Here is a 27,714-nt window from a genome sequence, read left to right as displayed (position 1 = left end):
AAGTAACAGATGAGAGGAAAAGATAATCCATCTTTTAATATTTCTCAAGGTAAGTCCCAAACACTGATTAGATATTAAGTGTTTTTCACTCTTTCAACAGATAAATATTGTGTTACTCTGTGTACCAGACACTGAACTATGAATGTATCCTTCAAAGGGCTCCTGAATCTTACGGTCTAGGAGGAAATGTTAGTCATTCAGTTCTGTCCGATTCTTTGCAACCCCATGGCGTGTAGTTTGCCAGGGTCCTCTGTCTGAGGGATTCTCCAGGCAAGAATACTGTTGTTGGTTGCCACGCCCTTCTCCAGGGGATCTTCCTAACCCAGGGATTGAACTTGGGTGTCCTGCCATGCAGGCAGATTCTTTACCATCTGAGAGACAGGCATTAAACAAGTAATTTAATGGCACTATTTATTGGAGAGAATATGCAGTGTCTTATAAGAGGAAAAGGTCAAGAGAAAGTGTGGTATTTGGGGTGTGAATAAATGGAAGACACAATAATTTGTTCCCAGGGCAAAGAGATTAGTTTAGACAAAGAACTTAGAGTGAGAAAGTAAAGATGGGTTAAAAAAATGGATGAATAAAATTTAATGGGACTATTTGTTAAAGAATGTTTGAAAACCATTAACGGGGTTAAAGACATTGTGAATTTTTAAGTGATATATAGTAAGCACTATTTTCCAAACTATTTTAGGTCCTTTTTCCCTTGCTTTTCCTTCAGAGAACCATGTTCCTTTAAGAGAACCGAAGCAGAGGCCTAGAAGCAGCAGAAAGAATAAAGAAAAATCTTGTCTTAATTGAAGAAAGTAAGAGAGAAGAAAAACTATGATGCATACAGAATCCCAGGCATCCACCCTTTTCGCCTCATCCAACACATTCTGATGGAGAAGGAAATGGTAACCCACTCCAATATTCTGGTCTGGGAAATCCCATGGATAGAGGAGCCTGGCGAGCTCCTGTGTCCATGGGGTCACAAAGAGTCGGACAGGACTCAGCAACTGAACAATAAGAACAAAACTTTGAACCTTTTAGTCATATTTCTACACGTTGGGATTTCAAGGCTTCCGCATCCTTCACTGTCTCCCAGAGTTTGCTCAAATTCATATCCATTGAGTTGGTGGTGCTACCTAACCATCTCATCCTTTGCCACCCTCTTCTTCTCCCACCTTTAATCTTTCCCAGCATCGGGGTCTCTTCCAGTGGGTCAGTTCTTCGCAACAAGTGGCCAAAGTATTGAAGTTTCAGCTCCAGCTGAATGAACATTCCAATGAATATTCAGGACTGATTTCCTTTAGGATGGACTGGTTTGATCTCCCTGCTGTCCAAGGGACTCTCAAAAGTCGTTTCTAGCACCACAGTTTGAAGGCATCAATTCTTCGGCGCTCAGTCTTCTATATGGTCCAACTCTCACATCCATACATGACTACTGGAAAAACCATAGCTTTGACTATGTGGACCTTTGTCAGCAAAGTGATATCTCTGCTTTTTAATATGCTGTCTAGGTTTGTCATAGCTTTTCTTCCAAGGAGAAAGTGTCTTTTCAATTTCATGGCTGCAGTCATCATTGGCAATGATTTTGGAGATCAACAAAAGAAAATCTGTCACTGTTTCTACTTTTCCCCCTTTTACTTGACATGAAGTGATGGGACCAGATGCCAAGATCTTCATTTTTTAAATGCTGAATTTTAAGCCAACTCTCCTGTTTCACCCTCTTAGGGGCTCCTTAGTTCCTCTTCATTTTCTGCCATTAGAGTGGTATCATATCTGAGGTTGTTATTTCTCCCAGCAGTCTTGATTCCAGCTTGTGATTCATCCAGTCCATTTTTTTTCATGATGTACTCTGAATATAAGTTAAATAAACAGGGTGACAATATACTGTACTCCTTTCCCAACTTGGGACCAGTCTGTTGTTCCATGTCCTGTTCTAACTGCTGCTTCTTGACCTGCATACAGGTTTTTTAGGAGACAGATAAGTTGGTCTGGAATTCCCATCTCTTTAAAAATTTTTCAGTTTTAACTGATCCACACAGTCAAAGGCTATTGTCAATGAAGCAGAAGTAGATATTTTTCTGGAACTCCTTCCTTTCTCTGTGATCCACCAAATGTTTACAATTTGACTCTGGTTCCTCTGCCTTTTCTAAACTCAGCTTGTATACCAGCAAGTTCTCAGTTCACAAGCTGCTAAGACTAGCCTCAAGGATTTTGAGCTTTACCTTGCTGAAAGAAAGTGAAAGCGTTAGTTGCTCTGCTGCTGCTGCTGCTGCTAAGTCACTTCAGTCGTGTCCGACTCTGTGTGACCCCATAGACGGCAGCCCAGTAGGCTCTGCCGTCCCTGGGATTCTGCAGGCAAGAACACTGGAGTGGGTTGCCATTGCCTTCTCTGGTGAGTTGCTCAGTCTTGTCCAACTCTTTGTGGACCTATGGACTGTAGCGCGCCAGGCTCTTCTGTCCTTGAACGCAATTTGGTAATTGATAGAGTATAGTACGATAGTTTGAACATTCTTTGACAGTGCTCTTCCTTAGAACTGGAATGAAAACTGACCTTTTCCAGTCCTGTGACCACTAGTGAGTTTTCCAAATTTGCCGACATATTGACATATTGGGTGCAGCACTTTAACAGCATCATCTTTTAGGATTTTAAATAGCTCAGCTGGAATTCCATTACTTCCACCAGCTTCGTGCACAGTAATGCTTCCTAAGGTCCACTTGCTTTCACACTCCAGGATGTCTGGTTCTAGGTGAGGGATCACACCATCATGGCTATCCAGGTCATTAAGACCTTTCTGTATAGTTCCTCTGTGTACTCTTGCCGCCTCAACTTAATACCCTTTGCTTCTGTTAGGTCCTTCTCATTTCTGTCCTTTATCATGCCCATCCTTGCATGAAATGTTCCCTTGGTATCTCCAGTTTTCTAGAAAAGATCTGTAAAAAGAGAAAGTCTTTCCCATTCTGTTGTTTTCCTCTATTTCTTTGCATTGTTCACTTAAGAAGGCTTTCTTATCTCTCCTTCTAGTCTCTGGAACTCTGTTTTCAGTTGGGTATATTTTTCCTTTACTTCCATGTCTTTCGCTTGTCTTCTTTCCTCAGCTATTTGTTAAGCCTCCTCAGACAACCCCTTTGCCTTTTTGCATTTCTTTTTCTTTGGGATGGTTTTAGTCACTGCCTCCTGTACAATATTATGAAGTTCCATCCATAGTTTTTCAGATGCTGTCTACCACATCTAATCCTTTGAATCTATTCTTCATCTCCACTGTATAATCATAAGGGATTGGAAAAATAACTCCTGCTTTTTCTTTAAACATTTGACACTTTCTCTCGGTTTGTGTTGTTCCTTAAATACAAATGTTTCTGGCCTAGCCATCTTCACATGTACATGCTCTCAAGGGGCAAATTCACACTGCAAATAAAAATTATAACACTTGCTAACATAAACTGACATATGCTTGATACTTTTCACATTCCAGATTGTATTCTACGTGCTTTATTTGTAGTATTTCATTTGAACTCATAAGGTGTGTGTGAATAGCTACTGTCTTTATAATAATATTACACTAAGAAATGAATGTACAAAAAATATGAAGTAACTTGACCAAGGTTTCCAAGCTTTCAACTTGAATAATACATCACATTTAACAGTGGTTCCAATAGGGGCTTTCCAGATGGGGCTAGTTATAAAGAATCTGTCTGCCAGTGCAGGAGACGTAAGAGACACGGATTCTATCCTGGGTGGGGCAGATCTCCTGGAGAAGGGCATGGTGACCCACTCCAACATTCTTGCCTGGAAAATCCCATGGACAGAAGGGCCTGGAGGGCTACAGTCCATGGGGTCACAAAGAGTTGGACCCGACTGAAGCGACCCTGCAAACAGCACAGCCAATCCCGACAGAACTCCATCTCTAAACCTTAGCACGTCAACATGCTGTTTTCCTGGACCTCCCCCCATAATTTGTTCAATTCTAACATGTAAATATGTTGTCCTTATCTCAGTTACTTTTGTTAGAAACTGAATAAAATCTTAACTTCCATCAACAATGGAAAATACTAAATAAATTACACTGTGCTTCTATTGTGACATACAGTGATTAAAAGTAATGAGGCATTTACAAATACAGTAACATGGAAAGTTGTCCACGACCTGTTGGTGAGTGAAAAAATAAAACTTTAAAACAAAGGATCCAGCAAACGAATGGCAGACACCCATATATGCTAAAGAATGTAAGGAAATATCGGTAAGACTATTTGTCAAACTTAAGAACAGGACTTGGGAGCGGAGTAATGAGGAAAAGTTATGATGTGATCCTATATGCTTCTGAATTATTTACTTTTTTCATAATGGGCTCATGCCCCTTGTATAAGGCAAAAAATAACATTAGGGAATGGGCTAACAATATTTGATGATACCATGATTTAGCCAGATTTCCCAGCATTATTTGTTCTATTTTATTTTTCTGACTTTATTTTCCTTTTCCTTCTGCATACACAGCCCAGATGCCAATTACACTGAGCTTTTTCTTTTCTAAACGTTTTCTTTTGCTTCCATCTCAACCCACAGTACTCTATTTCCTTAAATTTAATCTCTCTAAAGAAAATCATGCACATTTTATAATTCCATACATATTTTATAAAAAGAAGAGTCCAAATATTCAGGAAATTTTCTGCATTTTGAATCAGAAAGATTTCATAAATTAAACATAATATTTCCTGAAGCTTAAATTTTTAGAAAATAATTAATAGTTACTAAGTTTCTGTCTAGGTAATTATATTTCTCGTAAAAAGATGGTTTACTTAAACATTAAGGATATTGTGACAGCCTTGAATGATTTTTAGAATGAGGTGGAGTGCACACACACGCAAAGAGAAAGATGCATTTCATTCTAAACATTAGAAAATGAAAAAACAAGTTTCTTACCATTGTGAGAGTAAATGGATGGTTTTCTAATGCAGACACACTGGGACAATGTAGAATAATGTACTAAAAAGCAACAAACAATTTTTAAATGACCAAGAAAGAAGTTCAAATATCTTAATAATGCTAATTTTGAAAAAAACCAGATAAAAGGTATTTTAAAAGCTGCAGGACACTGACTCACCTGGCCTGGTCTTGCTTTAAAATTTTCTTTGACCATTCGGATTTCCACGACATCTGATGGATGACTTGTGACTGAGATGATGGTGACTGGCTTATTGCTCCGGATACACCTGTAAAGCCTTTCAGCACAGTATAGGCACAAAGGTCCAGAAATCCAAAGCCAGGTCTAATGGAGAATTTTTGAAATACACTTTAAGAAAGACTTGTGTTGTAGGACTCTTTATATCCTGCCTCACTGCTTATTTGACACATTACGGTAATAATACAGCAATGATAATTTAATCTGTATTTGAAATAACAAAGTGTAAAGGAAAATGAGTAAAAAGCAACAGATGCTCACTGCAACTTACTGAAACAAGAGTAAAGTATAAAATAGAAGGGAAAGTAATGTCTGGACCCTACCCTCAAGCCACTATCAAGGGTATAACTACCATTAACAGGTAGTTTATTGTTTCATATATCCTTCTGGGCCCACAAGAAATATATGTTGTACATATACAATATCTTTCTCTAAAAGAAGAAGAAAGAGAAGTAAAAGCTTAAGTAAGTCTGGAGTATTTTAGTAAAATATGTACCAGTCTAATTTTGTTTAAAAAAAAAAAGAGAACCCTAGGTATTTTCAATGCACACAATAAGCATGCATAATATACATATACAAAATGTATACCCAATGTAAAATATGTATATGTACATATTTTTAAATATGGGCATACCACATGTGTTGTTCACAATTTACTTTTACATAATATAACACAAACAGAAGATACTATTTAGAATTTGGAAACCATGACAATTTTGCATGTATTCTGGAGGCATAATGCTCATCCCAGGATAACTGCGTAGCCTGTGTGGTCAACCTTTCTCCTACAACTACACACTTTATCTCTCTCAACACTTGGAGGCCCCCAACCCAAATGTATTCTCATGGTCACCTTTTAAAACCTAATCTACAGAGTTTATTCCAGAAAGTCCTTCTTCCATGCAGATCATGCCTGCTCCTCATATTTATTGGGTTGGCCAAAAAATTTATTCAGATTTTTGCATTTCCATCTTATAGAAAAACCCAAATGAACATTTTGGCCAACCCAACAGTTAGAAACTGTGTGCAGAGTAAGCATCACAGGACAAGCTCTGCAACTTTGGGACGTTGCTTAGCCTTTGGGCATCACACAAGTAAAATGGGACTCACAATACCTGCCTTCCCTAACATAAAGCATTATGTGAAGCCAGAAAAGCTCTGAAGATTGTAAAGCTTAAAAGAAATCTAGAGGATTATTATTAATAAGAAAACAAGACAAACACACTCATTCCAAAGGCATCTACAAATCGCTATCTCTTGACTCCCTTTTCTTCTTCTTAAAACAGACATTCAATTTCACTATTTCCCGACTTTCCTTTGGTACAGACACAGAATACAGGGTGTGATACCCATGTGGGCAGCTCCCACGGTTACAAGGGAAGATTATGACTCTTACCAAACTACTAGTTGGGTATTTTGGGAAGAAGTTTTCTAAGAGCAAGATAACTTGGTTTTGTACTCTTCTTCTCCTACAAGTTAGTTTACATACGTTGGTCAGAGTATATTTACATATTTAAACCACAATTTCCTCATCAGAAAATTAAGGCTGACAATAATTGCTTCAAAGAGTTATGAATATTTAAAAAAATGCATATAATGTATTTTAGCACAGCCCCAACCAGATGGTATTAAGCATTCAATATACTGGTTTTATAACTCAGTATTTATAATATTATACGTAATATTGTACCACAATAATATTATACCATAATTTCCTTATCAGAAAATTAAGGATGATGGTAATTGCTTCAAAGAGTTATTGTGAATATTAAAAAAGCATACAATATATTTTAGCACAGCCCCTGGCAGATGATATTAAGCATTCAATAAATTTATTTTACAGCTTAGTGTTTATAATATTATACATAATATGATACTATACTATAATAATTATTAGTACTAGGTTTTTAACTATTATTTTTCTTATTCAACCTACTTTTCTCAATGCATAAGGAATGTATCTTTGCCACCTTTCTTATGGTAAGCACCAGCCACAATTTGCAAAGATCATATGATGAGTTAAACAGGAATTTTCTATATTCTGTAATATCATAGATCTACTCATTGAACTGTAGGCTGCCTATTATGGAAAAACAGGTACTAATTTGCTTCTGAAACAGCCTGAAACATTCTCTTCTGCAAGAATAATTGCTTTATTACCCTCAAAAACATGTTTAAATGCAATGCTGATCAATTTTTTATGGGAACATGGACTTTGCAGAAACCAGTAAAGGCATAGGACTAATCTGACCTGTGGAAAATTAGCTTGGAACCTGGGCTCTTCCATACAAATCTTCACAGACATGTTCTGGGTAAGTTCATCAGGCTTTGAAAATCCTCCAGGAGAAGATTCATGAAAATGTTCTGAAAAATGCTCTGGTAAATGAGTATTCTGGTAGGGGGTTCCATTAAGATCCATGCAGCCAGGAGGGTGGGTATCTAAATTAGTCTGATACTTCAGCAGCCCTCTAAAGTTCAGAAAAAAATAAAAACAAAGATAAAAAGGAACTTGAAATCAGAGGCACATTATAATAAAATAATATTTTTTCTTGTTGACTTTCACATACCATTTATTCAAGAAGTGCTTCTCATATACCTTATATAACATTAATTGAGAAATCTTAAAAATCTTAACAAATTCATTACCATGGAACTACATTAAAAAATTTGGTTCCCCTCCCCCAAAATACGCCATAAATAATTGGTAGGGAAGACACATGCAATCCTTCCAAATATTCTTGCATTTGACAGCTTTTATTTCAAGTCTATTAAGCATTTATAAAGTCACATACAAGTTTTCACTTCAATAAACACTATAATATGAGTACTTTTGCTATAATTTCAAACACAAATGGAAAAGTACAGGGTTCATATTTGATTTGGCTAAGACGAGACAAAACAAGCCTTGCTGATTCACAGGAAAATGCTAAACAAACACAATAACAGAAACTGGAAGTGTGCATCTCCCACGGTCTGAAAAAAATTAATACACTCCATCAGACCCTAAACCTGTTTACTTTTCGATTTCTCCATAAACAAGAACCACAGAAAAGGCTCACAATAATGAATCAGGAAGGAAAACCTAAAACCCTAAAATCCCATTCTGATTATTTCATATTTTGTGAGATTTAAGATAAGTCTTCAACTTTCTCTGTTCTGTACTTTTTATCAAAAGGAGTTAAGTAAGATCTACTTCATAGGGATAGTGCATTAAATCATAGATTTATGGTTTTTTTTGCATAAATAAATCTTGAAGAAAAAGGTAAGACTTTGAAAAGCATTGAAATGTTTATTTTAATTTTGAAAATATGAAAATTTTAGTTTCCAAAATTATTTTTCTTGGTTGGCTAGGAGTGTTTTTAAATTACCCTTCATGCTGACCCTAACCCTAAACCTTCATGTTTTAAATTACCCATATAATTTCAGTGTATTTTGAAAAGTACATCTTTAAGTTTACCACAGCTACAGTAATTATATAAATGATTTTTGCAAAGATAATATTTTAAAACAACAAAGACTATAACAAGAAAAATGATATGAAATAGATCTAATACATGAAAGTTAGGAAAGCAATGACTAAGTCAGTCTTTGGTGGAATGTACCATCTACTCAACCTGATCATTCTCTCATTTTCTCCTTATGCTTATGTTCAATTCCCTTTCACTCTTCATTTTATTTTACTTTCTTCCCATAACTAATCATCAGAGAACACACAGTACATGCAATGAGCTTCTAAGTAGTGAATGAAATGCATGGACATTGTACAAGTGTGAGAGAAGTACGTAATTCTTTATAAAGTTCTAGTCACATAATACAATTGCTGTGCCATTCTACTTAGAAAATCTGATAATTTGGTACAGCTTTGATTACAAGTAATTAGTTACCCAAACTTGCTGCTCCTACTGACTACCCTGAGGGTAGTGGCTGACAGGGGGACAAGCCGAAAGTCTGGAGCAGTTTTTCTACTGGCCGTAAATTGAGCAAACTGGCATAATGCCACCGGCATGATCCTAGGTGGTGCTACTGAGTTCAAGAAATACTCGAACTTGGCTCCTAACCCTTCAGAAACTCAAAATCCAGTTTAGAAGATATCTTTAGAGAAGCTGAATATAACTCAGACCACTGGTGATGATTTCAGTAGAATGATTTAATGACAGCTTAGTAATATATAGTAAGTATGAGGTTCAGTCCAAAACAATTTATATTCATTTCACATTATCCTCACAACAACTACTGTAAATAGGAATAACTGTTTATCCATTAAGAAACTATTTTAACAGATTAAGTAACATCCCAGCAAGTAAGTGGCAGAGCCAAGATTTGAATCCAGGTTTGACTCAAATTCTATGCTCTTCACCTCTTACTATACAGCATGCTAACTCACTGGAACACTAGATCCTCAAAACTTTCATTTGAAAAAGATGACAGATGGACAGATCAATATTTACTAAGAAAGTATGTCAGAAAATTTGTAAACATCTATTTCCTACTTGAGTTTCTCTGGTGGCTCAGTGGCAAAGAACCCGCCTGCTAATGCAGGAGACATGGGTCAGATCTCTGGGTTGGGAGGATCCCTTGGAGGAAATGGAAACCCACTCCAGTATTCTTGCTTGGAAAATCCCATGAATAGAGGAGCCTGGTGGGCTAAAGTTCACAGGGTCGCAAAAGAGTCAGACACGACTTAGTGGCTAAATAACTAACAAAACTAAATAACTAAGCAACATTAACAACGAATTTCCCACTTAAACTTCAAAATAACATACAAGGTGTTTTCATTCCCATTTTGCAGATGAGAAACCCATATTGTTTAGGTCAGAGATTCAGTCAGTATTAGTCAAAGCATCTGGCTTGACTGGAGGCTCAAATGATAAAGAATCTGCCTGCAATGCAAGAGACCTGGGTTCAATTCCTGGGTTGGGAGGATCCCTTGGAGAAAGGAATGGCATGGTATTCAGACACTTGATCTCCCTCATTCCAAAAACCTGTATCACGCAAAGCAAATAAGTTGGTTAAAGAAGGAGACCTCAAAGAAAGGCATTCAATATGAACAAAAATCTGGAAATTAGGTCAGATAGAGTGTGTGTGTGTCTGTGTATGTGAGAGAGACAGAGAGAGTGAGAGAGAAAGAAAGAGAGAAGGGGCTGCTGAGCATCAGGCAAAGGAATGTAAGTCATAAACAACATCATTCTCCTTCTCCTAAGTCATAAACAACATCATTCAGGTTGGACATTACCCCATGTACAAATGGTCCTTATTAGGATAAATGTTGCTGCCATGCAGTACAAATCTTCAGGTCAGTCCAATCAGGTAAACAATGTTGTTCCTTGTATATAAAGTTGCACAAAATTTTCTAAAATCCCTTTTAATTTGGAGAGCTTTATGTTATTTTAAGCTGTTCTCAAGTTTAATGGCATAGGTTACCTATGACTATGCCCATTAAAGTAGTAGTTTCTTTGTCTCAGAATATAATTATTGTCATTGAAGGAACACGTACAAAGGAGAAAAGATCTACAGACAATTACAGACAAAAAAAAAAAATTACCATTCATCAGAAAAAAAATCAAGCACAAAATCTTGGGGTTTTTGTATAAATTGTGTGTGTTACTTACTCAGAGGTGTCCAAGTCTTTGCAACCCCATGGACTGTAGCCCACCAGGCTCCTCTGTCCATGGAATTCTCCAGGCAAGAATACTGGAGTGGGTACCCATTCCCTTTTCCAGGGGATCTTCCTGATCCAGGAATTGAACTTGGGTCTCCTGCACTGCAGGCAGATTCTTTACCATCTGAGCCACCAAGGAAGCCGTTTGTATAAATTAGGTGGTAAAGATACTGAGGAGTTCAAAAGGTACGACAGTGGCAGGTTTTGAACTTAGTATTAAAAGGAGAGGTAGTACATGCCAGACAGGTGCTTGCTGCTTTAATCTATTTAATCTATTTCCACAAACTACATGTGTGTGGTAAAGATTAGTATCCTCGAAGAAATTCAAAAACAAAGGGATATAGGTGTACATATAGCTAACTCACTTTGCAGTACAGCACAAATTAACAGAACATTGTAAAGTAACCATACTCCAATAAAAGTTAGAATAAGAAAAGATCAGTCTCCTCATCCTAGAATGAGCAAAAACACTCAGAACTGTTAGGTGATCTGCCCAAGACCACACTGTCAATCAGTGGTCAAGTCAGACAAAGGCCATGCTCCTTCCCGTGTACCTGGCTTGCTCTCCTTGCAGAATCTCCATTCTGCTTATGAACTATATTCTGAAATCAAAGGCCAGTGTATGCAATGACTACAATTTTATGGCTCTACATGACTCTATATATCTAGAAAAGGAAGTAGTATATTTCTAGTTAACCAATAATTTTATGTTATTTTTAAAGTTCAATGAAATGCAATAAACTTACCTTTTCATTGTACTAGTGAAAAGTAGAAACGTTCATTTCTTTGGTACTAGTGCAGAACTACGGGATGGCGCAGATAGCTACGGGAGTTGGTGATGGACAGGGAAGCCTGTCGTCCTGCAGTCCATGGGGTTGCAGAGTTGGACACGACTGAGTGATTGAACTGAAGTGCAGAACTTCTTAGAACATGCAACCTTAAATAAACATCTCTTTAAAAATTATATTTCAAGCCCCTAAAATACTTTCACTCTGAAGAATTTTGATTTTTATTGTTGTTCAGTCACCAAATCATGTCCCACTCTCTACAACCCCATGGACTGCAGCACGCCAGGCTTCCCTGTCCTTCTCCTTCTCCCGGAGTTTGCTCAAATTTATGTCCAGTGAATCAGTGATGCCATCCAACTATTCCATCCTCTGTTGTCCCTTTCTTCTCCTGCCCTCAATCTTTCCCAGAGTCAAGGTCATTTCCAGAAAGTCAGCTCTCTGTGTCACGTGAATTTTCAATAGGAATGTACATTAAATATTATAGACACTGGATTGACAGATAAAATCAAATATCATCTTTTAATCCAGTTACTTCACTGTGAAAACATTTGTTAAAACTGAGTTCAAGCAATAAATGCTGGAGAGGATGTGGAGAAAAGGGAACCCTCTTACACTGTTGGTGGGAATGCAAACTAGTACAGCCACTATGGAGAACAGTGTGGAGATTCCTTAAAAAACTGGAAATAGAACTACCATATGACCCAGCAATCCCACTTCTTGGCATACACACTGAGGAAACCAGATCTGAAAGAGACACGTGCATCCCAATGTTCATCGCAGCACTGTTTATAATAGCCAGGACATGGAAGCAGCCTAGATGCCCATCAGCAGACGAATGGATAAGGAAGCTGTGGTACATATACACCATGGAATATTACTCAGCCATTAAAAAGAATTCATTTGAATCAGTTCTAATGAGATGGATGAAACTGGAGCCCATTATACAGAGTGAAGTAAGCCAGAAAGATAAAGAACATTACAGCATACTAACACATATATATGGAATTTAGAAAGATGGTAACGATAACCCTATATGCAAAACAGAAAAAGAGACACAGATGTACAGAACAGACTTTTGGACTCTGTGGGAGAAGGCGAGGGTGGGATGTTTTGAGAGAACAGCATCGAAACATGTATATTATCTATAGTGAAACAGATCACCAGCCCAGGTTGGATGTGTGAGACAAGTGCTCGGGCCTGGTGCACTGGGAAGACCCAGAGGAATCGGGTGGAGAGGGAGGTGGGAGGGGGGATCGGGATGGGGAATACATGTAACTCCATGGCTGATTCATGTCAATGTATGACAAAACCCACTACAATATTGTAAAGTAATTAGCCTCCAACTAATAAAAATAAATGAAAAAAAAATACAGTAAAGCAATGAGAAACTGAAAACTAGGGTTACAGCTTTCCATTAAACAATCTATTTCAAAACTAAAAAAAAAAAAAAAAACTGAGTTCAATATGTGGTCTCTACGATTTATTTGAATCCCTAGTACCTATATTTATTTCAGCAGATATAATATGCCTGCCTTTCTTTAGAGTTTAATGCAATAACAAAACTCACTTGAAGTAATGCTTTAAAAAATGCACAGCTCTCTTCTCTACCTGCCAAATAATTCTGATCTTCCTCATTGCCCTACAGCCCCACTGAGATATACCTATTTCACACTAATTGTTATTTAAGTTTTGAGACTGATTAATTTAAATGATATAGCCTCTGCCTTCAAGAAGATTACAGTTGAGTGTACTGCCATCCAAAATAACTTTATATGATGGTGGAAATGATCAAAATCTGTGTTGTTCAGCCATGGGCTACACATAGCTGTTGAAATGTGGTAGTACAGGCAAAAAATTGAATTTATCATATCATTTCACTTTAATTAATCTAAATTGAATAGCCATACCACAACTTTAATGGGTATAATTAGATATGAAAGCAAGAACAGCAATAAAAAACCAAAATGAGTAATGCTATATAGATGTGTAATGACCTCTAAAGAATATATAGAGATGATGAACTCTGCTTATGACATTCTGGAAAGGGCTTTGTGGGAGAAGCAACTGAAGGAAATGGAGATCCCAATGTTACAGGATAGGGAAATGGAATTCCAATATGAGCGATTACAATGAACAAAATACACTGTTTATTCCCAAACTGGTAGAAGGGCTAATATCTTGTGCATTATATATTCCCCTTATAACCACACTCACTGCCAAATCTTTTCAACTCTCCAGCGAGTTTCTTGCATGTTTTAAGTCTTCAATGTATTTCTAGTGAATTATTTTTTCAAAGCAAATAATAACTATCTAATTTTTTAAATATGGCAAGTGCACCTAAAAGTTAAAATAAAAGGAACATTCTTATACTGTGGTATCTCTCAAAATTAAATGAAAAATCATTTGAAAATGAAAAAAGGAAAGAAAAAGATGTTAGTCAATTGGAAAACAGAAAGTCTTGCCAAGTTAAGACAGTGATACAGTAGGGGATGGAGGCACACAGACTGTGGGAATAAGAATGCTTATTACTAATTTTTTCGGGTATTATGTTCCAAAAGAGAGATTTTGAAGTATCTGTGGAACGTCTAGTGTTCTTCAATCATAAGAAATCAAGGACTTTATGGTGTATCAAAATATGTGGTTGTGGACACTATTGTTTTTGCACTCATAAGGATTTAAGATGAACTTTCAACACTCAACAGCGTTTCCACAAAACTGGTTTCCTTCTATTTCTCCATTTTGCCTCAAGAAATATTTCACATATACTACTAACTTTTTAATGCCTGGCTGTGACAAAGTCATTGAAAGTAATATAGTACATGGAATAAATCCTTACCAGATTAAAACACAGAACTCACAAAAACATTTTCTAGTAAAAGTTAAATATTATAAAACGCCATGCCTGCCAAAAGGAGTGTCACAAAATCATCTCTACTTTAATTGCAAGTTACAAATTTCTAACAAAGGCAGTGTCGCTTATGAGACCTTTATGTTTTTAGAGATTTTAATCTTTTTTCAAAGTGGAGGAAAAAAAATCCCACAAGGAATCTATTTTTTACCGAGTATTCTATAACATACAAAATGCTCCTTTTCTTTATGGAAAAACAATATAATACCTAATTGCTGGCCATTTTTTTCACTTTGCTTCAGGTACAAAAAACAAAAAGCTTAGGAAATAACAAAATATGCCCAAATTCAATATTTCAAAACCCACTGGAATTCACCAGATTCTGTGGAATCCACTAGAATATACACTACTTAAGATCAAAGATTTGTCTTGTGTCTTTTACAGTGTTTAAGATAGGGCCTGTAATTCATAACAAGTGTTCAATAAATATTCATTGGATGAATTAATAAATTCTAGAAGTATATAAACAATTTTTGTTGTGTTTGTTGAAACACGTGATTGAAGAGTCATCTGGTTTTAACAGAGAAGTTAGTCTGAACTCGTTCTGACTTCAGTAAAGATGTCTAGACTTTCACAAATGACATTCAGTAAAAATAAGCCATGTGTGTACATTCACCTTTGCAGGGAATAGCACAAAATTAGTCTGCAACTAACAGTATCCCTCTTCACCTTTGAGTACTATGAAGTCCAACCTGAGATCTCAGTCCTGCCCTGAACCGAGTCCATCCTAACCTAAGCAGACAAGTCATCAAGAAAGTCAAGCCTATCTCTTAGCATCCTCTGAAAGTACAGCGCTTTTCTAAGCTAAGTACCCAGCATACCTCAGGGAAACTGTAAGCATCTGGATATTCACCCAACCAAATCTTCTACTCTCATCCTCACTTTGTCTGGTCTAGCCAACTTCTTGCCAGAAACGTGCCTCTGCATTCTTTCCTGGGCTCCTGCTTTCAACGCCTGAATGTATTTGCATCCTTCAGCTTGACTGGAGCAACACAGACAAGCCAGCATCATGGATGTATGATCCATGTTGTCTCACAGGCTCCTACTCGGAGAGCTGCTGCTGCTGCTAAGTCGCTTCAGTCGTGTCTGACTCTGTGTGACCCCATAGACAGCAGCCCACCAGGCTCCCCCGCCCCTGGGATTCTCCAGGCAAGAACACTGGAGTGGGTTGCCATTTCCTTCTCCAATGCATGAAAGTGAAAAGTGAAAGTGAAGTCGCTCAGTCATATCCGAATCTCAGCAACCCCATGGATTGCAACCTACCAGGCTCCTCCATCCATGGGATTTTCCAGGCGAGAGTACTGGGGTGGGTTACCATTGCCTTCTCCAACTCTTAGAGAGACACTGTAATATTAAGTGCTCTGTCGCCATCATCTTCAAATGCTTAACAATTTATTATCAAGGGGCCCTGCATTTTCATTTTGTAGTAAGCCCTGCAATTAAGTATCCTGCCACAGACTCTGTGCGGCTGGCAAAACAAAGCCTTGGAATCTAAGGACCTAGGATCGAGATTCAAACCTTCCTTAAGTGTGCAAAGTAAAATAGGTCATTCTAATAAGCTTCCTCAGCTGAGAGATAGTACCTGTTATCCTTTACTTAACAGGTTTATAAAGGAAAGGCCTTTGATCTCTTAGGAAAGAAAAAATATGTAACCATCCAATATTTGTTACTATTTCCTTTGCTTTCAGGCTTTACTAAAATGACAGTGTGGGATAAAAGGATTATTCCACATTTCAGAAAAACACTGATGTACTGGAAATATTTCTTATAATAAATTTAGCCCTTGTTCCTTCTCCTTCCTCCCCAACCTTCTTACCCTGTACCTCTAGCCAGAACCATTTGTTATTATAAATAAGGCCCCAGGAGAAAAACTTAGGTAAAATTACATGAGAAAGTATTCGGTCTGAAGTTCACTATTTCTATCCTCAAAATGGGGAGAAAGTAAATTCACAGTTTAGAAGATTAAAAATTCATTAATAAGTGTAGCTTGTAGCATAAATTGAGCTTCCCTGGCAGCTCAGTGGTAAAGAATCCACCTGCCTGGTTGGGAGACCTGGGTTTGCTCCCTGAGTTGGGAAAATCCCCTGGGGAAGGGCATGGCAACCCACTCCAGTATTCTTGTCTGGAGAATCCCAAGGACAGAGGAGCCTGGCAGGATACAGTTCAGGGGCCACAAAGAGTCAGACACAACTGAGCATGCATGTACATACACACACATACAGTAAAAATCAATTTATGTACATGAGAATGTCTTAAATATATTACTTACATCTATCTATACATATGGCATCCTTATGACAAAAAATACCCCATAATCTCAATTCCCACCTTTACCTGGCTTTCAGGATAAGATATCAACAAAAGTAAATAAATCATAAGACTTTAGTTAGGAGTTATTACATAAAAAATCATTTTTACCTAAGAATGAAAATAAATCCTATGAATGGGAAATTAGAAATCGGAAAAATGCATACATATCTAAAGGTCATAGTTGTATAGAACATTATATATATATTAACATATGGAAAATATAAAAATATGATGGAAGGGGACTTTGGATTGCGTATAACAAAGACTTACTTTCTCAGAAATTTTATTCACCCTATATATTTTAAGTGAAAAATTAAAAACCAAAAAGTGAAAGAAGAAAAAGAGATAAAAAATTTTCTCCCACAATCCAAAGAATTTTTAGCCACAGAGGCACAGAAAAATCTCCAATAAAAATATACCAGTCCACAATACAACCAAAATAGTCAAGACTTCAAAGTTAATTCCTCTGGCACATGAATTGATATTCTTGTTGCCATAATAACTTACTATCTAAACAACACTACATGTAAGTGACAGGACCAGAATGGCAAGCCAAGTTACATTTAAACAAATATACAGATTACTTTTATTGTTGTCTGCAATACTTTAATATTTGAAGAAAATTGTAAGGGCCTAGAGGGACAACACATTCCTAGATAAAGGCCAATTAACACAATTCCACATAATCTGGCAAATACTGAGCGAATGATGACTTGTGAAAGGAATTTCACAGATAAAGATGAGGAAGAAATAGTCCTATCCTAACGGACAAGGACCGTAGAGCCCATGGAACTCCGCTCAATGCTGTGTGGCAGCCTGGATGGAAGAGGAGTTTGGGGGAGAATGGATGCGTGTGTATGTCTGGCTGAGTCTCTTTGGTGTACACCTGAAACCACCACAACATTGAGAAGCAGCTCTACCCCCACACAAAATAGAAAGCTTTTTAAAAAGCAAATAACCCTATCCTCAAAAACACTACAATTTATCGAGGATCTACCACCCTGCTGTGTTTTTTCTCCTCTTTTGTATTCTAACTCACAGATGTATAATAGGCTGTAGGCTGCACTGGGATTTTCTTCTATTCAACTACAACTTCAGCTATCACCTGAATTTCTCCCTTTTACCTAAGGTTTTATATTCGTGCATCTGTGTGTGCTCAGTTGTGTCTGATTCTTTGTGACCCTACGGACTGTGGTCTGCCAGGCTCCTCTGTCCATGGGATTTCCAAGGCAAGAATACTGTAGTGGGTTGCCATTTCCTACTCCAAAGGATCTTCCCAACCCAGGGATCGAACCAGTGTCTCTTGTATCTCCCACACTGGCAGGTGGATTCTTTAGCACTAGTACCACCTGGAAGCCTATTAATATTCTCCTATTGTTGCTGTTTTTCAATCGCTAAGTTGTGTCCAACTCTGCGACCCAGTGGACTGCAGCACACCAGGCTCCTCTGTCCTCTATCTCCCAGAGTTTGCTCAAATTCACATCCGTTGAGTTGGCGATGCTGTACTGCTTTTGCTTAACCTACAGCTTCCGGGCCTTCCTTTCACGTGGCTTTGCCAAGTTCCCATCTGACATTCTAAGAAGGGCAGGTGCCTCTCCCCAGGAAGAAAATCCCACAAGTCTCTCCTCACTCCACACCAGAGTGAGTAAAAGACCTCAGTTCAAGTGCTTCTAAAAGAGAAGGTTCTTGGGAACCAGCAACTTCTAACACTTAACTATGTTGCATAATTTCCTCCTCCTGAGGGTATAGCAGAAGAAAGATAAACCAACACAATAAGCCTCATCTCATAAGTATTTGTCTGCCCCAGGTTAACTTCTTGACTTTTAATTCCTATGAGGCTGACAATGCCTCTGGTTCACTGTCATTGTTGACAAAGTCTGTGTTCCTTGGGTTTAAAGAATAAATGCTTTTAGAAACATGCTCATAAAAAGCCACTCCTTTCAAAGTTTCTGAAAAAATGATTTAAGCAGAATATAAATCATGCTCTACAACAAACTCATGCCAGTAAGTAGTTCCAAATGGCAGAAAGCTATGTTTTAAAGAATAATTCAGGTATCACTTATGTATAATAATAAAATATGGCCTGAAAAGTCCAGCTGGCTCAGTTATTAATATTTACTATTATCTGGCTCTCACTGTCATCCACACATCTGAGGAGGACCTTCCCCCTTTCTTTTCCAGAATTCTCACATAATATTTTGCCTCTTATGTAAATAAAAAGTAAAATACAATTACCACCCACGCAACACTTCCTAGAGCTAAAGCCAGTGGGAGTGCTGACTGTCTTAAAATTGAGAGGCTAAGGTGCCAAATCTCATTTACAATGCGTTCCCTCCATGTGCCTTTCAAAGGAGTCCGGTGAGGCTCTGGGCTGAGACTCTGTGACATTCATAATTGCTTTTCCCTCCAATATCCCTTTTATCAGCAAGTGAGAATGGCAGTATATCTCTCCACTTGATGAGTTTTTCAAATGAAAATGAAGAAAGAGACATCCAGTTACATTTATGTCTGGAAAGAGGAAACATTTTTGGCTTTTCAATATTTTTCCTGAATGTCTTCTGAATTGAAATATCTTTAAATACAGTGTAAAAATAGCAATCTCCTATAAAAGTGTACTAAAAACGAGAAAAAAAAATTCCTTAGGAGAAGGTTTGTCTTAAAGTCCTCAAATCTTTATGATTAAAATCTATTGCCCTCTTGAGGGCTAACAACATTATAAAGATTGTTGCCTTTTCAAGGAATATTCTCTGATCTGCTAAGCAATTTTCATTACATGTTCACCAGATTACTTTGCTGATAGGAAAATCTGGGCTCTTGAAAAAAAAATGTGTGTTTATTAAAAAAAAATATTGTTCAACTAACTAAATGTGGAGTTTCTTCTTTACACAAGTATTTGTATTAGTGCAAGTATAATTTTTTTCCTGCTAACATTTATTCAGTGTATCTATATTCTGCCTACCTTGCTGCATTCACTTATTCAAACCTATGAGACAACTCTATCATATGGATATTTTATTATTAATCCCATGTAATGGATAAAAAAGAAAGGACAAATTATCTGGCAAGGTCCTACAGCTAGTAAGTGATGCAAGCTCTTAATTGCCATGTCACACTTATCTCCTAGGGAAAAAAATAATGTATTTTAAAAATCCATATAATCCCTGAAAAAAAAATTGAGTTTCGTGTATATGACATATTCTTTTTTAGGGTGCCAGGCAATAGAAATGCTTATAAATACAAATGGGAAAAAATCAAATACATAGGCAAAAAGAATAAAAACTAGGTTAAGCTAAAGGCATGCATAATCAAGGTAACTGGGCTTCCCTCGTAGCTCAGTTGGTAAAGAATCTGACAGCAATGCAGGAGACCAGGGTTTGATTCTTGGGTCAGGACGATCCCCTGAAGAAGGAAATGGCTACCCACTCCAGTATTCTTGCCTGGAGAATTCCATGGATGGAGGAGCCTGGCAGATTACAGTTTGTGGGGTCAAAAGAGTTGGACACGACTGAGCGACTAAGCACACAGAAGACAATCAAGGTAACTGGATCCTAAATAATATTGCAAGTAATACTTTGAGCAAAGCTAAGATTTCCACTTAGCCAAAATAGACTGCATACCCCAGGAGCACCACATTTAATTTCAATTTCCAGCTTTAAATGGGATACAGGGAAGCCGTGCCAATAGCCAGCTTGATTTAGTAGTTAAGAATGTGGGCTCTGGAATCTATTTCAAAAGAGAAATAACTTCATAAAAATTAGAGCTTTCCAAAAACAGAATGGGGTTTTCAAAATTAGAAATTTACTTAGATATATTGTAGGGAGACTGAAAGAATCTTGGTCAAAATCATCTTTTGAACTTTCTTCAAAACAAGATTTTATAAAAATAAAATTGACTTTAGAAAATTACATAAAGCAATTGCTCCTCCTTATAAAAGTCAACAATTTCAAATAGCTTTGCTATTGAATTAAAAAACTGTCTACAATTTCTAGCCCATGTTGATCCTTCAATTTTCTGCACTACTAGAATCCTGGAAAATACAGTATGTTTACACTTGGAAAATATGTAGTTTAAAATTGCCTTTAGCACTTTCAATTGATTTTTTTTTTAAATTTCAAAATAATAACCAATGCTGGGAGACTAAAGCTTATATATTACATTGTTCTTCTATACCCTATTATTTTACTCACTACATTGATGGAGAAAAAGCAAATGCCCAACAAATAGTGAGCTTCTGTTCAAATCTAAAGCATACTGTATCAGGCACTTCAAAATAAATTCAAGAAGCTTGTTTAGAATAGCTGTACTTGTATAACCAAAAGCTAGAGAGTAAAATTAACAAAGCATTTTAAAAATAAAGATATATCTAAGTCTTCAACATTGGCACAAATAATAGCTTCAATAGATTTACTTATAGATAGACCTTTTGCAATAAAAAAGAACATTTGAGAAATGCTTCATTTTGAAAAAGCTGTAAGATTTATCAGTAGTAGTTTTTACCCCATACCAGAAGCGTAATCTATGTAGCTTTATTAAAAATTAAACTTGACAGAACACAAACTTTTAGTTAGAAGATGAATAAATTCAACAGATTTGACTTACAGCACAGTGACTACAGTTAATAATACCATATTGTATACTTGAAATTTGCTGAGAGTAAATCTCAAGTGTTCATGCCAGAAAAAGAGGTAACTATGTAATGTGATAGATAAGTATTAATTAGCTTGTACACTTTAAATATATTCTATTTGTCAATTAAAAATTAAACTTCATAAAATATGTGTACTACAGAATGCTTAGAGTATTGTATATTTGTTGCTTGACACATTTCAGTATTAGAATAATTGTTTTCTTCATATATATCTATAATATGCAAAGAACTATTAATTCAGTTGGTATAATAGATTAAATATATAAGTCATTCTGTAGATGTGTTTGGTTATTTCTTTATATAAATTAAAGTCACTTTCTGTTTATGATCCCTGTTCCACAAAAGTAAAATCAAGATTTAAATATATATTGTATTTCCCCCCAAAATGGAGAAAGAACTCTTAATACTCTCTAAACTTCAGAAGTCTAGTCTATTTAAACTCTTGAACCTTTGAAAAGTGACTCTATTTGAAATACAAAGAAACAGATCTTTTCAGAACTTTAATTTAGTACAGCTTAAAGGCAAAAAAATGCATAACTAATTTTACCAGCAAGTTATTATATTTTTCTCTAATCTGTTATAGCTAGAGAGAACAAGCCCAGGTAAATTGAGACATTAAACTTTAAAAATAAAAACTTAAGACCCTGTATAATAGGCTCTATGTTCATCCACATCATGAGAACTGACTCAAAGGCGTTCCCCATTATACAGACTGAAGTAAGTCAGAAAGAGAAAAATATATATATGGAATCTAGAAAGACGGTACTTATGTACCTATCTACAGGGCGACTATGGAGCTGCAGACACAGAGAACGACTTACGGTGGTGAGGGGATGGAGGTGGCGGGACGAATGGGAAGAGGCACATGGAAGCATGTACACTACCATGCGTAAAACAGATAACCAACGGGAATCTGCTGGGTGACTCGGGGAACTCATAACAACCTAGAGGGGTGGGAAGGGGTGAGAGGCTGGAGGGGGGTTCAAGAGGGAGGGGACACATGGATTCCTACGGCTGACTCATACTGATGAATGGCAGAGGCCAACACAATATTGGGAAGCAATTTTCTTCCATTAAAAATGAGTAAGTTTGGTCAAAAAACTTAAAATCAAATTTTTAGAAGCACTGAACTCTCTAAAAAATAAATAAGGAAATAAAACACTATGGGTTTTTGTGTCAGAATGCCTGGATCTGAAAGCAGGATACATCAGTTAAGCAAACTTTAGCAAGTTATGTACTCTCCCTAAACCTAATTTCTTATGTAAAGGGTGTTTAACAGTATCATTTATCCTTATAAAACTATAATCTTTTAATAGTATAAAGCATCTAAATCATTTTGAATTTATGCTTGGCATACAGTAAACATTATGCAAATGTTTTAAATTAGTGTTATCATTAGTAGCACATCTGTTTAGTCATAGTCCTTTTTTATGATAATAGCCCTGGACAACCAAGCAAGCCATTTAAAGAACAGAATATAAAGCAGATTTTCTCTACCAAGGGCTATCTTGGTGCTACAGAATACGTTAGCCCCACAAGGGAAAAGAACAGAACCCAGAGGTTCCACTGACTGCAGGCCTCTTCCCTATGTGGCAGCCACGGCGAGCTGGAAGTCAGGATTATGTGTGGCCATATATCTGTGTGTGTGTGTGTGTGTGTGTTTTAGTTCTCAGTTGTGGCCTACTCTTTGTGACCCCATGGACTGTAGCCTGCCAGGCTCCACTATCCATGGGATTCTCCATGCAAGAATGCTGGAGTGGGTTGCCATTCCCTTCTCCAGGGGATCTTCCCAACTCAGTGATTGAACCCGGGTCTCCTGCACTGCAGGCAAATTCTTTACCATCTGAGCCACCAGAGAAGCCCAGCCATATGTCTAATGCTCTACAATTATATGATCTAGAACCATGATACAGAACAGACTAAACCAGGACCTGGGAGACAGTAAATCAGGACAAGGGAGACAGAGGTCCATAAAATGCTGATATCTAAACCAGTGGCCTCCCAAATTGGAGGAAAAACATTTTGAACATGCAGCTTGCGATAAGTATATCATTTAAGGATCAGATTTACTGTACTGAGAAAGTATATTATAAAACATTCTGAAGAAAAAATTAACAGCAGGCCAGAACTTTCCTCCACATACTGTCTCCCTGGAAACCTTCCGGGTTATGACAAACAAGGAGGGACAGCTGTGTCACCAGTCAGCAATGTTTGTTACCGGAGGAACACATCTGGACGGGGAGGATGCTGACTCAGCTTCCTGATGCAGTGTGTGCTAGCGACTGCGAGCATCCCTGCAGGAAAGCTGGATCGTTATCAAGAGGCTGATTCCTGTGGAGCATGAGCCTTCCCCAAAGGGAAGGAGCCCTTATCTACCCATACGATCTCATCTTAAAACTCAGTTACTACATAGGAGGTAATGCAGAGAAAGTGGAAAACGGTTCCTGAACATCTAGAGGGACTCCCACTGAAGAAGCATCTGACATTATCCTGCTGACATTCTGTTTCCGGTCCTGTATCTTTCTACTAAACCAAGTGAATCTGGTGCTGAACAATAGTGTCATACTAGTGTGAGTGTTAAAACCACAGGCCCACTGTGGTGATCATACCGGCATGTACATACACAGAAAGCATATTACTTACATCCTCTAACATAATGAATTATTTTAAGCACCATACATTTGAGTATACTGCTTGGGTCCACCTACATTTCAGAGTATTTGGGGTATATTCTTCGTAACCACTTGGAAGCTATCACTTTTCCCTGTGTGATTTTCTGGTGTTTTTCACAGATGTTTTTCTTTGGTCCTTGTAAATCCTTGGCTTTCTCTGCAAATACTAGTGCCCCTAGGACTTCTTAAACTAAAAATTGGTAACTCCATTGTTACAAACTCTGCAGCAGCAAAACATAAGGAATTCCTGAAAATTCAAACATTAAATACATTGAAGTTCTTCACTTCCTGCTCATTTTCTTTTAAAGTTTATCAAGATATAACTACAATAGTATACATATATCCCCTTCAATGAAATTTTTTTTTAAAAATTAGAAGAAAAGATAAAATTATAGAAGGCTTTAAAATCTACAACATTGTGGGAGAAGTAATTTTGTCTTTCCATTTTAATATACTTTTAGGCTAGTTTCATTAAAACATGCTACGTCCAAAATAGAACAATTCATCCCACTCGACACTACCCTCAATTCCAGTAACCAAACAATTTTGCTATTTCCTATGAAAATTTCTATAGACTTATCTTTCATTACCCCAATTTTAAGCACATGTGGTTTTTAAAACAGTTATTAAACTTACCCTGATACATGTAACATCAGCAACATGTAGAAGACAAAGAAGAGATTATGAGTATACCAGAAGATGTCATAGTTAGAAACTCTGAAAAAAAAATAACTTAATTTCAATTTCACTTCCTACTCCATCTCTATAAAACAAGCAAGCATCCTTTCAAATACATGTCACTACTGAAAGTTGAAATATGAGTTCATCTGAGATTTATCTATTAATATCAAGATATTAGCATACCATTGCAGAAAACTGAAGAAATTATAAGCAACACTTTATCATCTTGAAGATTATTTGTATTTCAAATAAAGATACACAGGAAAAATTAAAATCAGGTGTTTATTTTTAAATTATGATGATGTAAGGCTAAGGAGCAGGCAACAGTCTGCTAATGTGTACTACTGCTGCCTTTATCTATCAATATTCTCAATTTTCAAATGATTTAAAATGCTTCTCTCCTAATATGTATTTTGAGAGTAGTTCAAAGGAAATTCAGATGGAGATAAATTAAATAAATGCTCATCAAAATTTTATATGATTTTTCTAGACAGTATATAACTTTAAAACCTTGTGTTACTGCCCTGGGGTAAGACCAAGATTTTAAAAAGCGAAGGGTATAACCAACACAACCTATAAAATGCTTGAAAGAAGTAAAAAGACTTATCAGTTACTTATTTCATATACCTGAGTGGATGTTCATATATTAGACTCTTGGAGGTGGAGGGAAGCTACCTGAAAAAAGCTTAGATGATTCTCATACAACCCCCAATACCTTTTAGAACCCCCAGTTTAGGCAATAACCAATACAGTCACATCTACTCCAGTCACAGATTGCTACCACAAACAAGATCCGTAACAAACACCCTTATAACATAAACTTTCTTGCGTAGATCTGATCTTTTTAATCTAAACTTCTAAAAGTGGAATTACATCAAAGGACGCACACTGTGTAAAGTTTTTTATATACACTCCCCATTGCTCTATAAAACATGTTTATCAATCAAGAACCCAATCACAGAAGTAGGAGTGCCTGTCTCCCCGAACCCAGACTTGACTTCATACATCCCCAGTATCTTGGAATAGGGTGTTATTTCATTTGTGTGTTACTTGCTTTCAATTCTTCTGTGACTTACCAGTTCACAGTAATTACCCATTTCTACAGCATATTTCTCAACTGTTGCAAGTAAACTATTCAAATTTAAGAACGTACTAGTTCCATAGCAGGGCTTCCCAGGAGGTACTGCCGGTAAAGAACCTGCCTGTCAATGCAGGAGACATAAGAGACACAGGTTCCATCCCTGGGTCGGGAAGATCCCCTGGAGGAGGGCATGGCAACCCACTCCAGTGTTCCCTCCTGAAGAATGGAAGAGGACCCTGGTGGGCAAGAGTCCACAGGCTCACAGAGTCAGACACGACTGAAGCAGCTTAACAAGCATGCATAGTTCCATGTAGGTGTAACAATTTTCCCAGTAACATGTTTACTTTCCAATTTTTATATGTATATTGACATTCAAGAGTTTCAGTTTTCATATTTTTAGATAGCTAAATATTTCCTATATTTCCCCTTGTCGATTATGAGCACTGATAAATATAGCTTAAAGTTTCCTCCAGATCTTCAGTGGTGCAATTTTTCACAGTTAACTTTGTCACTGAGCTAGAATTTCATTCACTTAAGCCTTCCTTTCCTCACAAGCTTGTAATGGCACCTTTATGACTTAGCAGGTTCTCACATATAGCAAAGTCCACTTCAGGGCTTTCTACCAACTATCACTTAGTTCAAGGCCTTGGTCATTTTTACAAGTAAGTTCTATTCTGTTTTTATTAATTAAAGTATAGTTTTCTTATAATATTATATTAGTTTCAGGTGTACATCACAGTAATGCCCTATCCTAAGTTATTGAGGCATATTTTTTTAATGTTTAGTAAACCACATCTTCCTTTTATTCCACTTGGGAATATTTATTTGAAACATCCCCATACTCAAATCCTTCTCACTCAGAAACTTGACTGAAAGATTTTTCCAAGACAGGAAATTATATGTAGAAATGTCTCTATTTCCCTCTTAGTTACACAGGAACCAGAATACTGCATCAACTAAGCATTTGGGCTAATCAAGACATTTTCTACATATGAAAATGAAGATAATCTGAAGGAAATCTAAATAGTCTGACCAAGAAACATCAAAATAATGGCTCTGACACTCACCGTATCGCATATGTTGAAGCTGTAATCATCAAGAACAGCACCAGTACCATGCAGACTCCTGTCAGGCCAGGAACTATAAAAATATACATAAGTACATCTTAACTTAAGTCATACTGAGAAAAAAGGTACAAAAAATTATTACCTTAAAATTCAAAGTACTAGGCTGCTCTGTGGGAAGCCTAATTGAAATCATCTATCTCCTAGCATGTTCTCTGTCAAAAAAAACTTTTTTTTTTTAATTAGCATTAGTTTCAAGGTACTTAAGACAGAGTAGAATCTTTTCCACCTTTAACAGAAAAGTCCCTTTTGGTATTTTCAAATATTCCAATCAGAATGGTGACTACATTCATACTTTTACAGGAATACACTATAGCAAACATCAGTAACTAATGCAACAGAACACAGTTGACATCCAACATCCTAACTGCTTTGGTTTTCTCCATCAGAGTCAGCATCAAATAATTTCTTTTGGACTTCACTATCTAGAAAAAATTTCCAGAAAAAATAAACAAAACCTGAATCTTTCTAAAAACCACAACTTCAAGTGTAGAACAAAACATGGTGAATGTGAAGAAAAAAGCTACAGTGCTGATTTTTTAAGAATACTCTCAGACATAATCCCCCTTAGAATGGAAAACATTTTAAAATCAGTGTTTCTGATATTACATAACACTTGTTCTTAAAAAGAAAGCGTGCAAACATGTCATTTTACAAAATTAATATTGGTTTAAT

The 27,714-nt window shown here is 36.8% G+C and overlaps 1 protein-coding gene across 5 annotated transcripts in view; it reads right to left on the bottom strand.

Moving 5' to 3' along the window:
- NOX4 (NADPH oxidase 4) overlaps positions 1-27,714 on the bottom strand; it is a 175,328-nt gene that overhangs the window by 95,439 nt on the left and 52,175 nt on the right. For all 5 annotated transcript variants that reach the window (XM_065936840.1, XM_065936841.1, XM_065936845.1 and 2 more), the window contains 5 exons: positions 26,983-27,055; positions 24,790-24,870; positions 7,420-7,636; positions 5,091-5,255; positions 4,910-4,972 (listed from right to left, as the gene is read on the bottom strand). In XM_065936840.1, coding sequence (XP_065792912.1) covers positions 4,910-4,972; positions 5,091-5,255; positions 7,420-7,636; positions 24,790-24,870; positions 26,983-27,055 — 599 coding nt within the window. The remainder of the gene's footprint in view (positions 1-4,909; positions 4,973-5,090; positions 5,256-7,419; positions 7,637-24,789; positions 24,871-26,982; positions 27,056-27,714) is intronic.

This window comes from Muntiacus reevesi, chromosome 5 (assembly GCF_963930625.1).
Source record: "Muntiacus reevesi chromosome 5, mMunRee1.1, whole genome shotgun sequence".
In the NCBI taxonomy this organism is placed as follows: domain Eukaryota; kingdom Metazoa; phylum Chordata; class Mammalia; order Artiodactyla; family Cervidae; genus Muntiacus; species Muntiacus reevesi.
The sequence above is the reverse complement of the archived record's forward strand: the minus strand, read 5'-3'. Positions and strand labels throughout refer to the sequence as shown.